We start from the raw sequence: 14,233 nt of genomic DNA on the forward strand, positions 1-14,233 counted from the left end.
GGGAGCTGCCAGGCTCCCAAAAAACAGGGGGCTCAGCCCACCCCATCTGGTTCTGCAGAGGGCAGCACCCTGCAGCCCCTGGGGGTTTGCAAACCTTGCAGGGTTTGCAAACACAGCCCCAAAATCAAGAGCAGGGGATGCTGGTGCTGAGCTGGCCCAGGAATGAGGGCCAGACTGGGGGGCTAGACCCTGCAGCTCTGGGATTTAACACTCTGCTTCAACCCTCTTCCCTAAAAATGATGGGAAAACAGGGAAAAGAGTGCAGGGTTTTCAGCAGGAGCTGCGAGGGGAGGACTTGCCATGCCTCTGCAGGGCTGTGTGGAGCAGCCCCAGGCATGGCTGGCAGCAGCTCGGGATGCCCGGGGGCCAGTGGGGAGAGATCAGACGTGGGATTAGATCGTCTGCCTTTGCACAATGCTCTTTGTAAGGGTGCCTGGGCGACCGGGGAAAGGCTGGGGTGTTTTTTGGGATGGCAGGAGCAGGAATAAAGCTCTGCTTGCCGGAGAGCCGGGATTCAGATGTGTGATGAGCTGGAGAGGGAGGGGAAGGAGCCGAGAGGTGCTGGTGTCACTGGGGGAGCAGAGCCCTGGTTCCTCCCCTGTCTGGGCTCGTTGCTGAGCTGGAGCCGTGCTGTCCCAGAGCAGAAGTGCTGTGCCAAGGCCAGGGGCTGCTGTCCCCTCCTCTGTCCTGCACGTGCTTGGGGCAGGCGCCAGGGCGCTGTGGGAACCCGGGCTGGCTCTGCTGAGGTTGGGAGCCAGTGCTGGGAGAGGAACTGCTGACTTTCCCCTCCCCAGCCCGGGGCTGACTCAGCTCTGAGCAGCTGATTTTCCATGCTGAGGAGGTTGGTGGGACCCCTGCCCTCCTGGCTGGGGCTTGCTCTGCCCGTCATCCCCCCAGCGTTTTTGGGGGGCTGCTCGGGTGGGCTCTGTGTGCTGCTGGGGCTGGGGGAGGTGGTGAGGAAGGATTTTATCTTCATCAGCAGCCGTGGCCTCTGGGCTGGCTCCCACAGCCAGGGATGCAGGGATCACCACCAGCTGCACCCAGGAGCTGGCTGCACTTCCCAGAAAGGGCTCTGGGAGGAATTCCTGGGGCAGGTCACCCTGACCTGGCCACCCCTGCTGCCAGGGGAGCACAGAGATCATGTGGGACTCAAAAAGAGGTGCTCCTTCCTGGGACCTGCTCCTCCCTCCCCGTGTGCTCTGTCAAACAGCAGCTAAAGCCAGGAGTGCATCCCTGGGTGCCACCAGCTCTCAGCTGCCTTTGATTCATCAGCTGGCACAGCCAGGGTGGCAGAGGGAGGCACATCCACCCCAATTCTCCAGGGTGGGTTTACCTGGCTCTGTTGTGTGGCTGCCAAATATTCCCCACCAGCCTGGAGGCTTGGAAGCCAGAGGAGCGGCTGTGCTGCTCTAATTGACAGATAACAAGCCCTGGGACTTCCCTGAATTAATTTGTGACAAGTGCAGTTGCTGGGGATCTCTGTTAGAGCAGAGAAAGGCACAAACTGAAGCACAGGCCTGTGAATCCATGCTGGCTTTAGAGGGTGGCTGGGATGGTGGCTCTGGGACAGTCCCTGGCAGGCTGATTCCCTTGGGGACACCCCAGTGATCCCAGCCTGCTCTGCTGACCAAGAGCTGACCAAATCCAGGTCCCACATCACCTCCTGGACAGGGTGAGCTTGTCCCTTTACTGAGATGGGTCAGTCCCACAGCTCTGTGCCTCAGTTTCCCTTTGCACACAGGGGTGTAACAGCCCAGTGGGGATTCAGCCCAGGAACCCTTCACTCCACAGCAGCACCATGGTGCCAGTTCCACCCAATTCTCTGCTTGCTGGGGCCCAAGGAAAGGAAGGAGAAACATTTGGGAGTTGCAGGGACATGTCCCACCCACTCCAGCTCTGGAATCCAGGCCCCGTTGCAGCTGGGATGTGTTTATTTGCCATGGAGCTTTCCTTTGGAGAGATAATGCTGAAGGGATATCTATAAATTGCAGAGCTAAACAAGAGTGTCCTGGCCTTCATCATCCATGGAGAGGCTCTCTCCCGGGAGCAGCTCTCCCACGAGCCACCCCTGCACATCTTCTTGCCTGTGTCCCGTGCTGGTGTGAAGCTGGGGTGGCTGCTGAGCCCTGGCTGTGGGGGCAGTGCAGGAGGAACTTGCTTCCCAGTTAAATCATGGAAAAACATCCTCCTTGGATGGGCAGGGTGCTTGGGAGGCTGGCCATGTCCTGCCCCTCGTGTCACCCTGCTGCCAGCTCAGAGCCACCCCAGCTCCTGTGCCAGCCCTGTGAGTGCTGTGCCTTTGTGTGCCCAAATCCTCTTGGTTCAGCAGCTGGAAGCGTGTCCCCTGCTTGTCCTGTCCTGTGTGTGGCACAGCCCCATGTCCCCCTGTCCCCAGCCCCAGCTGAGCCCTGTGCTTGTCCCTCCACAGCTCAACTCGCCCATGAACTCCGTCACCAGCACAGAAGACATCAAGCCACCCCTGGGGCTCAATGGAGTCCTCAAAGTGCCAGCACATCCCTCAGGAACGATGGCCTCCTTCACCAAGCACATATGTGCCATCTGTGGGGACAGATCTTCGGGTGAGGCTGGCCCCTGCCCTGGCAGGGCTCAGGGCAGCGGGCTGGGGGTGTGGCAGAGAGCTGGGGAGTGCCAGCAGGAGCTCTCCTTTGGGACAGGACCTGCCTGTGCCTCACAGCAGGGGATGGAGAGCAGAGCCAGGAGACCCCAGGTCCCTGTTCTGCAGTGGGGTCCCATCCTCACCCTGCTGGCACACGAGGCATCAGGGGGTGTCCTCCCTCTGCCCATCTTTGATCCACACTGGTGCTGTCACACGGTGCCACATGAAAAGCTGCTCTTGACATGGAGTTTCTCCCCTCCTGGGAGATAAAGATGGGCTCATTCCCTTTATTCTGCTGCTCTTCTAAAAGCTCCCTGCTCCAGAAGAGCTCTGGATGCCTGCTTTGTGAGCCCTTGGGGACCCCTCCTGTGATGCAGGCTGGAAGTGGAGGGTGGGAACCCAGTGGAGGGGGGGAACACAGTTGTGTGTCTGCTGTGGGGGGTTCAGAGAGCTCACAGGTACAGGGGGACACCCTGTCCACTGCTGCACTGCCCTACCCCTGCTGTATGGCCCAGAAATGGCCTTTCCCTGGATGGAAGGCAGGATGTGACCCATGCATGGCATCCTGATTCTGTGGATGCCAAGAATCCTCTGCTCCCCCCAAAACTCAGCAGGCGGAGACCCTGGGAAGATCTGCTGTCAAAGAAAGGATCTGGAGCCGCCTTTAAACCTGAATTTTATCCCTCCCCCAGGTAAACATTACGGGGTTTACAGCTGTGAGGGCTGCAAAGGCTTCTTCAAGCGCACGGTGCGGAAGGACCTGACCTACACGTGCCGGGACAACAAGGACTGCCTGATCGACAAGCGCCAGCGCAACCGCTGCCAGTACTGCCGCTACCAGAAGTGTCTGGCCATGGGCATGAAGAGAGAAGGTAAGGCCAGGCCTGGCCAGGGGGCTGCAGGGAGCTTGGAGGGCACCCAGAGGCGGTGTTGATGTTGCCGAGGGGTGTTGTTACTCCGGTGACAAAGATTTTGGTTGTGGTTTGGTTTTGCGCCTCAGCCAGAGCATCTCATGGTCTCCAGTCTCTGTTCATGGTGTCACTCCCTGTGGAGCATAACTGAGTGCCACAGCAGTGTGTAGGTGATGGGTAGGGGCATTTTCCACTCCAGCCTGGCCTTGGACACTTTCAGGTTTCAGCTTCTCTGGGCATCCTGTGCCAGCGCCTCAGTACCTAACTCAGTGCTGCATTTTTCTTCTCATTGGGAAGAAGAAAGCAGTTTGGTCTCTTTAAGATAGCTCTTCCTTAGTGGAATTTAAATTTAGGATCTAAACTTCGCCGGCAGTGCCTCTTTTAAATGATCTTTTTAAATGCTGACTGCGTCTGTTCTGATCGAGCTGGCGGAACAGGCTTTTAGCAGACATGACGTGAGAGTGACCCCAGTTCTGTGCTGCTTTCTCCCCTTACATCTTCAGAGCCACACTTGCCTCCCTGACAGGCTGATAAAGGCAGCCCTGCTCTGGCCCTGGCCCACAGCTCCAGCCTGGGAGCCTTTGAAGAGCACTTAGGCCTGTCTGGAGCCTTGAATAAACGGGGCACTGCTGGAGCTGCTCTGAGTGTTGGGCAAACCCTGCCACGCTCAGTTTATGGGGTTACCCCAGCACCAAAGTCACCAAGTGTCACAGCTGTCTGTGCTGGAGGTGTGAGGGGATTGCCAGGTCTCCTCCTTGGCCCTGCTGAGTTAACCCTTGGGTGCTCAGAACAAATGTTCCTTCCCCAGCAGACCGTGGAATGGAGAGATTGAGGCGTTCAGGGCAGTGCAGGAGTGGGGGTGGCATTGCCCTTGGTGCAGAGCACTGGGCAATACTGGATCCCACAGGAGATGTGCAGCAGGATGAGGAAAATCTGATCCAAAACCTGAGCCATGGGACACTCAGATGATCAAAAAGAAGCCAAGAATTCTCCTGTGTGTTCAACAAGATAAATACAGAGCATCCCCTTCCCCTGGCACTGCATCCAGAGCCTTCCACTTTCCCAGCTACCTTTCAGCCCCCCAGAACAAGGTGTGCAGGGCTGGGAAGGGCATCAGGAATGCTGGAACTCTGCCTCCCTGTGAGCAGGAACCTGCTCCCTGCCTGCCCTTGGTGGTGATTGCATGGGCAGCGCCGCTAAAAATTACAGGTCCATTAATTAATTTCTAAATGGTGGTGGAAGTCCCCAGGGAGCACGTACAGTGTGAGGACTCTATTAATTCATCTTGATTAACATTATCACAATGAATAGCAAATGAATTCATAATGATCAGACAATTATTTAAAAGTGTGACAGATGGGATCTTGGTAACTCCAGGAGTGCGCTCAGGCAGTGCTGATGGATCTGGATGGGGAAGGGCAGGAACTGGTGATTTGACAGCAATCATCAGATGATTTAAGCATAATCCCCACGCAGGGAAAGCTGGAATAACTCCCCTGTCTCTTGTTATAAACCTAAAAATCCAGTGTCTCTCAGAAATGTCTCAGTTGTCCTAAAGCTGAAAGTCAGAAGTTGGATCTTGCTTGGGCTCTGGTTTTGAGCAGCCCTGGAGTTTCCCATGTGATATCCACCAGATTTGTCAAATAAAGGTCTCTTCCCATTGCACACATCCCAGCTGACTGGAATTGTCCTTACACCTCTCCTGCTCCCACCTCTATTTTGGGGAAGAGTTTTGGGCTAAATCTTGCATTGCCTGAGTACTCACAACGTAGCTGGCTTTTTATCCTCTAGCATAAACCCTTGTATCTTTTAAGGAACAGAGCCAGGGTTATGGGCCTCATTTCCCTAAAAAACATCTTGTTCTGGAGACCTAGTTTATAGCTGTGTAAAGGCACCACAGATTCCTGCTGGGAAGTGTCTCTCCTGTAGCCCAGAGGTGCTGGGGTTTGGTGCAAGCACAGTAAAAGTGTCTAAAATCAGTGCTGGGGCTGAGTGAGAGGCAGGGCTGGGCTGGGGGGCAATGCTGGGTGATGCTGGGAGGAGGAGAGAGCCAAGGTTGTACTCCATTTAAAGAGGGTGAAAGGAAAGGGGTTATTGGGTGAGAATTTGGATTAGAGAAGCAAAATCAACCTGCTGGAGGTTTGATCCCAGCAGCTGAGGGTCTCCAGGTGAACATACCAAGAGCAAACCCAGAGGGATGAGCCCTGTGCCCATCAGAAGCAGCAGCATACCCAGGGTGTCCCTGCTGGGGGACAGGGATCCTCCAGGGCTACAAACCTTGGCTTAAAGAGGAGGAAAGCCTGCAGGGGCAGAGGATTCCTCCTGCTGTGTGCATCCCTTCTGGCTGTTCCCTGCTAGGAACACGTCAGAGGGATCCCAGCCTTCACAGTGAATGAGCCCCATGCTCTCTGAGATACTGCAGCCATAATAAATAAGCAACTGGGAACATTTTTTTTTCCCCTATGAATTTCTGCCAGCTGTGTAAGGCTTTGGTTTTTTGTACTCTGTCTCCCACTAAATACCGGATAGTCAACAAAATTAAGATTACCATCAGGCATCTTGACTAATGCAGGGATTATTATTGTGGGGGTGGCTGTTTGCATCCAGGAGCTGAACTCTCCCTGCTCAATCTGTTCCTCATCAGGGTCTGAGGTGTCTGTGCATCAGCAGCCTCGGGTTTCAGAGGGAAAAATTGGGAATCGCCTCGGAATCAGGGAGGGAGTGCTCTTGTGAAGAGTAAACACCGGGGGGGCTTGGAATGGGGGGGTCCTGTGTGGCAGGGGGTGACAGAGAGGTGACAGGGAGGTGACAGAGAGGTGACAGGGTCGGCGGGGGCCTGGTGAGCCGGGGCTGTCCCGGGTGAGGAGTGCTGGCAGCGCTCGGGATCGCACAGGGAGCAGGAAATACCAGCGAGGAGCCTTTCCCATGCTCCCGTGGCTGCTCGCAGGGAGCAGGGGTGGGAACCGGCTCCCAGCGCCTTCCCCCGGACGTGAGGGGCTCCTGGGGGAGCCAGGCCGGGCTGCAGGACCTGCTGGGCTCCCACGTGCCGGCTGCAGGCTGGGCTTCGGTGCCAGACGGGTGAAAAGCGGCTGTTGGGGCATCTCAGAGCCCATCTGGAGAGCAGAGAGCTCTTCCCCTGCAGCACCTGCAGCTCGGGCTGCGTGGCTGAGCCCAAAGTTGTTCCTAAATCCAGGTGCAGGTGCAGCTGCTGAGATCCAGAGCTGGGCTCGGAGCATCCAGGACATCTGTCCAGCTGCACGCCTGCTCTCTGGCTTCAGGGCTTCATTAAACTTCACAGCCTGAGTTAATTCTCTCCCTTCCTGTGTTTGTGGGTTGGTTTTTCCCCCCTCTCACTTGCCAAGCTGAGGGGTTCAGCCTGGGAAAGGTTGGATTTGCAGCATCTCCCCAGCCTGGAGACCTTCCCTCAGTCACTTAGCCCAGAGGGACTGAAGATTCCCACATGGATTTGTGCCTGATCCCCTGCCATGGCTGTGCATCCCCCTGGAGTTTGGGCCATCCCAGCTCCTGGACCATCCCTCAGCAGCACGAGGAATCTGGGGACAAAGAGCAGGAATTCAGGTTTCCAACCCACTCTCCAAGTGAATGTGAAAGCAGGCAAGTGGCCACAGCCTAGTGAAGGGGCAGAGTTCAAGAGCACAGTTATTTTTAGGAGTAATTTTGGAATGGAAAATGTCTTCCAGCTTAATGAGCTTGTTTCTTATATCCTTTTAAAGTGCTGCTCTTTAAACCAGCTGGTTAAATGAGGCTGGGTTTGGGGTTTTTTTGTTTTTAAGGATGCTCTTAGGTTGAAAAAACGAGTTTGGCTTATGGTTTTCTCTCCTTTTTTTGCTGTTTGTTTATACTTCAGTGTCCAGAGAGTGAAGCGAGCTAGAGATTTTTTGCTGTTGTTTTCCAGAGCTGTTCCTCTTGTGAACTAACTGCATGCAAAGGTTTCAATCCACTTTTTAACACTCTGAAGTTACACTTTTTAATTATCACGGTGGTATTTTGCATCCCTTAAAAAAAATTACAGCGTTCAGTTGAAAATGTTGGAGCTAAAAAACCCCATTTATTTCATGTGTCGCAGCTTTTGAGGTTGTTTACAGTAGCAGAAAGCTGCACCTCTGAAAAAGAAAAAAAAAAAGGTGACACACGAAAGCAAAGCAGAAGAAACACTGTCTGAATTTGTTTTCTCAGCTGTCTTGGCATTTTGGATATAAACAGGTACCTGGGGCATAAATGCTTCAAGATGCTGATGATACACAGCAAAGATGTGGCTTCATGAAAGGCAGCAGAGCCCAATAAATTCCAGTGAGAGACACGAAAATGCCCAATCACCCCCACCCAGCACCTCATAAATAACCCGGCACCCACCTGCAGGATGGGGAAAACTAAAACTGAGCAGGTTTGGGGCTCTCTGGGCTGAGCTTTGGTGCCTTCCCCCTGTGCTCTCCGTTCACAGAGAGCTGTTTTCCCTGAGAAAATCCCATTTTTGGGGCAGTGAATTATTCTTTCCCCATGGAAAGAGCAACCCCCACCCTGTTGCTCCAGGAGGGGTGGATTTCCATCCCAAAAAGCTGTGTTGACACTGGGTGAGTGTCACTGGACTAGCCTCCAGTGCTAAAAAACAAATCTGTGCTGCTCCTGCCCTCTCAGAAACACCATTGGAAAATCCTCTCCCTGCCTCCTCTGACATTCCTTTGTGCAGTGCCCAGGAGCACAGGAGCGTGGCCACCCACAGGGGCTGCTTTGGGCACCAGATCTGGGTTGGGTGGCACTTTGCAATGGACTCAAAGCTGCTTTTTTAGCCATCAGATGCTGCCCCATGAGCAAAGCCAAGGTGTCCAGTGTGCTGTGGGCACCTGCAGAGGATGGATCTGGCATTTTGGCACAGCAGCCCTCGGGCTTGGATGGCTGAGGCTCATCTGCAGTCCACAGGACGAGACATTTTGGATTTTAAAGACACCAGAGGTCACCAAGGAGTGGCTTGGACACATGGGGCTCCTTGTCTTGCTGTACCACGACCTGGGGAAGTGCAGATGGGCTGGAGAAGCTCAAGATGAAACATGACAGCAGCTGGCCTGAGGCAAGTACAGACCAAATCAGGCAGAATAACAGGAGAGGCTCTTCATCAGGTGCCATGGAAAACACAGGCTTCTGTCCTTGGCTGGGCTCAGACATAGCTGGAGGAGGTGGGGCTGCCTCTCCGAGCTCCCTGACTGCATCTTTTTTTCTCCTCAAGTGGATTGCAAGGTTGAAATGATTCCCTTATGTTTACAAAACCAGCCTGGGAAAGCTCTCAGCCATCTGAGGCTCCTTGAAGAGAAATGAAATCATTGGCACAGCCATCAGCAGAGGGGAGAGGGCTGGGGAGATCAGCTCTGGAGACACGGGGTGGCCACAGCTTGGGAGAGCTCTGCCTTGCACGAGGGGCTTTTCTGGGATGCAGCAAGCCCCAAATTCCTTCCTCAGCTCCTGTGTTTGAGGTGGATAGACCCACTCTGTTCATCCAGAGCTCTGCCACCCTCAGGACCAGGAAAAGCAGCGTTGTTGGGAAGCTGAGAAGATCAAGGTTATTCCCGTTTTGGTGTCACCAGACAAGCTGCCATGCAGCTCCACCTTGGTGTTTCTCTTCTTAAAAACATAAATAAAAACCAAACCCACAAAGAAACGCAGTTCCCAGACCAGATCCATTTGAAAAATGTGTTTTTGTCATCTCCACTGTGGTTTGTTTGACTAATCCCCAGCAGAGTGGGGATGGACTCCAGGGATGAGGTCCTAGGTCTGCATGGTGAGGGATCTGCTCACTGCTGGAGATTTTCCCAGATTTCCTGGGTAAAAAACCACTTGTCCTTCTTTCTTTCCCTCTCTCCTGTGTGTAGTTTTTTTCCTACATCTCAAGGAACACAGTCCCCATTTTCTCCTGGGATGGTGGTGTGTCCCTCAGCTCCTCTCCTAAGAAGGAGCAACAGCTTCTCAGGGAAATGCTGGTGGCAGAAAATCTGGACATTTTCCACTGGGCTTGTGCCTGTGGATGGATGGATGGATGGATGGATGGATGGATGGATGGATGGATGGATGATGGATGGATGGATGATGGATGGATGATGGATGGATGGATGGATGGATGGATGGATGGATGATGGATGGATGGATGGACAGGGGTGATGGCAAAGTGATTCCACACTTGTCCTGCCGTTGGAGGAGGCTGCCTGGGCTCGGCAGCAGGGTGTGGCAGAGCTGATGACACTCCCTGCTCAGGGCTGGGTTTATCTTGGCTGCTGGGTGGGCCTGTGCCATCTGCTGTGCCCGGGGTGTCACTGCTGCAGTGCGGGCTGTGCGTGGGGCTGAGCTGGGATGAGTCAGCTGTCCCCTGACCAGCTCTGCAGGAGCTGCAGCACTGATTTTCTGTGCAGCAGCTCCGAGCTCGGATCAATGAAAGAACTCCTTAGGTGTCTGATCTCTGCCCATCTGTCTCTATTGTTTGTATCAGCTGGGTTCAGCCTGGTCTCAGTCGAGGTGCCCTGTAAGATCCTCTCCCACAAGCCCTGAATTTTGTCTGACTCCTCAGGCCAGGAACGTGGCGCTGATGAGGTTGAGATCTGCAGATTGAAGCCTTTAAGCAGCCCCTGTCTGCCCAGCCCTGTGCAATGTTTTGCCACAAATCCCATGTCCAGCACGAGGATGTGTTTTTGGGGTTAACACCATGCTGGAGCGACCCCAGTGATCCCAACTTTGCACCTTCATCCTTGAGAGCTGCTGCAAATCTCCATCAGCACTTTGGCATTTAAGTCTTTTTATAGGATCCCATTTGTGGAGGGTTTGTCTTTCTCTCAGGCTTTCGTGTTATTTAGTAGGTGTTTCATCTCCTCTAATGTGCCCAGAGGAATCTCGGTGCATCTGTGCTGCTGAAGGAGGCTTGGCATTAAGCAAAAACTTCCCTCTTCTGATGCTTGGAGAAGCAGGAGTAGGGTTGGAGGGGAGAAATTAAAGCAGGGTTTTATGATGGCTTGAAAAAGAAGAACAATCCGTTCCAGATGGACAAAAGCCACGACACAAATCTGAGTTTACCTGGCTCTGGCAGCCCAGCAGAAAACATTGGTGGGCCTGGGGAGCCTCTGCAGCCCAGAGAAGTTTGCAGAGAGGAACCTCTTGCCTTTTTGCATAACAGCTTTCACATGGCAGAGCCTGAGCTCTGTTGACATGCAGCAAACAGCAACGCTGAGGGAAGGAGGGGGAGCACTGGGAATCGGCCCCAGGAGCTGGGTTAATGGCATCAACAGGCAGAGAGGGCTCCTTTAGCCTGTGTTGCAATTTCCTGGGGATTTTATTTTATTTTATTTTATTTTATTTTATTTTATTTTATTTTATTTTATTTTATTTTATTTTATTTTATTTTATTTTAATTTTCCTGGAGTTTCATATTGCAGGGTTTGGTTTTGCACTTGGCCTAGAGCTGGTCCCACTGATGGTCTGAAAAGCCTCGTTGTGTTTCCCCCAAACAACTCCTGTGCCCCTGCTGCTCTGCCTGAACATCCCATAACCTGCTTCAGCTGCAGCAGGGAGGGAGTGCTGGGGTAATTGTCAATAAATAGCAGGGTTTTGACGTTACTGGAGTGCCTCAGCAAAGAGCTGGGTGAGTTCAGAGAGTTGTGTTTCATGGCAGAGATGCTGGGGCTGTTCCCAAGCAGAGTGGGCTCACATGTGCTGTGGGGAACAGTGGTGTGTGGGATTTAGGGTCTGTGAGAAGGTGATGGAGAAGGAGAGAGTTCCCACTGCAGCTGCACAAAGCTGCCTTCCAGGTGTAGGAAAAGCCTGTGCAGGTTTCCAAGAGAGGTCATTAATAATAATAATAATGATGTTATTAGCATCTAGTAAGTGTTTCTCATCTCTGAGCTGCTCAGATGTAATTCATCAGCATGTGACAGGCTGCTGGCAAGATCATTCCCACCCCACAGGATTCGGGACAGGTCTCTCCTGTCTGTCTGGAGCCAAAGGCAGGATGGAGGTTTGCATGGAGCTCCTGTCCCATGGGAGCTGCAGAGGGGCAAGGCATGGCCTCCAGGGAAATTCAGCACTGCCAGCCTCAGAGGTGGCTGGATTTGGGATTTCTGCTTTAAACTGACCTGACTTTTCTTTAGGATTCCCTGATTCTGTCCCTTCACCCACCCCTTTCCCTCTCTCGAAGTAACTCAAAGTGTGGCTTCCTTTGTGGTGCTTTCCATCATTTGTCTTTGACCTTTTTAATTCCAGGACCTCTCCCTCTGCAGAGAAGGGGCTTTCCCTGTCCAAGCAGGATCATCCCTGACACAGAGCTGATTTCCCAGGCTGGGGCTGCTCCCTGCCTTCCCCAAACCTCACATTCCCTGGGATATCCCACTCTGGCCGCACTGGGAACAGACATCAGAGAGGGGGGTGATCCTGCAGGATGCTTTGGGGTTTCATGGCCACCTGCAGGGCCTGGGGGTGACTCTGTGAGAAGTGCTACTCAATTTCCAAAAATTTAAAAGGTTTATCAAAAAATACAACAGATGACTGAATAGATAAAATATTACAGCACCGGGAGCAGAGGATTTTTCCCACCATGTGCTCATCCACACAATGGGGGTTTTGCATTTTAACCCTTTAGCTCCTCCAAAATTCTGTCCATTGACTCCTTCTTCACTGTCCAGTAGTGGAGTTGAATTCCTTAAATCTTTTTTGGAGGTCAGCTGTTGCCACAGTAATAACCCAACTCTCCCAATGTCCCAAACCCAGGCCACCCCCTGATAACAACACAAGGGGGTAAAACGTAACTATAAATCTATAAAATTTCTCTTAACATATGTGCATAATATTTACTTTTTAATTGTGAGAGTCAGCCATCACATTGTGGAGATGACAGTCTGCTCAGAGAGAGAGAAAGCCAGATAAGCTTTCCCATGAATTGCTCTGGGAAGTTTTAGGGAGGCAGAGGAAGAATGGTGAACAATCTGCAGGTGGTGTTTGTAACAAGTTGTTTTCCTCATAAGATGTTTACCAAAGGATGTCTTCTTAATTAAGCAATCGTGTGAAATGTGTTGATTAAATGACCAGTCAGGTTCACCTGTATGGGACCAGTGTATAAAATAAGGGGTTCCAATAAACTGGGAGTTTCTAGCCTCTGTGTCACTTGTCCCCTCCTGACTCAGTGGTGACAATCAAGTTACTCTGACAGAACCAGAGGACACAGTCTCAAGCTGCACCAAGGGAAATACAAGTTGAATATCAGGAAAAAGTTTTTCAACAAAGAGTGATGAAGTTCTGGAATTGTGTGCCTGGGGAGGTGGTTTTTTTTGCTCTCTACAGCTTCCTGAAGGGAGGTTGTACACAGGTGGGGTTGGTCTCTTCCACCGGGCAGCACCGACAGAACCAGAGGACACAGTCTCAGCTATGTCAGGGAAGGTATAGGCTGGATATTAGGGAAAAAAATTTCACCAAAAGAATGATAAAGCACTGGAATGCTGTTCCCAAGGAGGTGGTGGAATCACCATCTCTGGATGTGTTTAAAAAAAGGCTGGACGTGGCACTTGGTGCTATTCTGGTTGAGGTGTTGGGGCTGGGTTTGACTCAATGATCTTGGAGGTCTCTTCCTACGTCAAGATTCTGAGATTCTGTGGTGGAGTCTCCATCCCTGGATGTGTTTAACAAAGCCTGGATGTGGCACTGGGTGCCAGGATTGAGTTGGGGTGTTGGGGCTGGGTTGGACTCGATGACCTTGAAGGTCTCTCCTAGCGCTGTGATTGTGTGATCCTCCTGTCACAGTCTGACACTGGCACTGTCCCTCTGTGTCCCTCAGCCGTGCAGGAGGAGAGGCAGCGGGGCAAGGACCGCAACGAGAACGAGGTGGAGTCCACGAGCAGCGCCAACGAGGACATGCCCGTGGAGAAGATCCTGGAGGCCGAGCTCGCCGTGGAGCCAAAGACAGAGACCTACATCGAGGCAAACATGGGCCTGACCCCCAGCTCGGTGAGCACCTCTGCCCAGCCCCTCTCTGGGCCATCAGAGACAGCTGTGGCACACAGGGATTGTCCTCTGTGGGGAAAAAGAAAGCAATTCTTGGCTCTGCTGTGAGCCAGCTCAGCCCCTGGAGAGCAGAGCCAGCAGCCACCAGCGTTTGGTGTCTTCTGTCCCACAGCCACAGGGGAGTGAGAGGTGCTCTAAGGAGTGATTTGAAGAGAAGGTTTTATTGTAAAGAACAGCTCTCAAGTGCTGAAAGGCAGGAAGGCACTCTGCTCTGAAGAGCTCAGAGTCCAATTGAGGCAATAAACCTGTGTGACTGTAGTGCAGAGAGATAAGAGCTGGAGAATGAGGGTGTGACTCCTCAGGTGCAGAATTATTCAGCTGCTTGGCTCTGAGAGGGGAAAACCTGGAGAAATTTGCCTAGGAATTGGCTTTCAAGTTCTTTTCCCAGTTAGAAACCTGCATTATAACTGGGCCTGCTGGGAGCATCTGGGCTGTACCAGCTGTTGTGTGCCCAAGAGAGGGATGAGAGGAAATGGGACAGGAGCAGCCTGGGCTGGTGGAATGTTGGTGGAAGGCAGGGGGTGGGATGAGATGTTCTTGAGGTCCCTTCCAAGCCAAACCAGTCTGGGATTCTATGGAGAGTGAGGGGAAGTGTTTTGGGTCCTTTCCTATGAAATTCCCTTATCAAAAGGGAGAAATCTCCCTGCAAAGCAGCAGCCTC

General features: G+C 52.7%; 1 protein-coding gene across 3 annotated transcripts in view; it reads left to right on the plus strand.

Moving 5' to 3' along the window:
- The window catches only part of RXRA (retinoid X receptor alpha), a 104,299-nt gene that overhangs the window by 69,024 nt on the left and 21,042 nt on the right, over positions 1-14,233 (plus strand). For all 3 annotated transcript variants that reach the window (XM_039730767.1, XM_039730769.1, XM_039730768.1), the window contains exons 3-5: positions 2,429-2,579; positions 3,310-3,489; positions 13,346-13,515. In XM_039730767.1, coding sequence (XP_039586701.1) covers positions 2,429-2,579; positions 3,310-3,489; positions 13,346-13,515 — 501 coding nt within the window. The remainder of the gene's footprint in view (positions 1-2,428; positions 2,580-3,309; positions 3,490-13,345; positions 13,516-14,233) is intronic.

The sequence above is a fragment of the Passer montanus genome, unplaced genomic scaffold (assembly GCF_014805655.1).
Source record: "Passer montanus isolate IOZ18808 unplaced genomic scaffold, ASM1480565v1 scaffold73, whole genome shotgun sequence".
Lineage (NCBI taxonomy): Eukaryota > Metazoa > Chordata > Aves > Passeriformes > Passeridae > Passer > Passer montanus.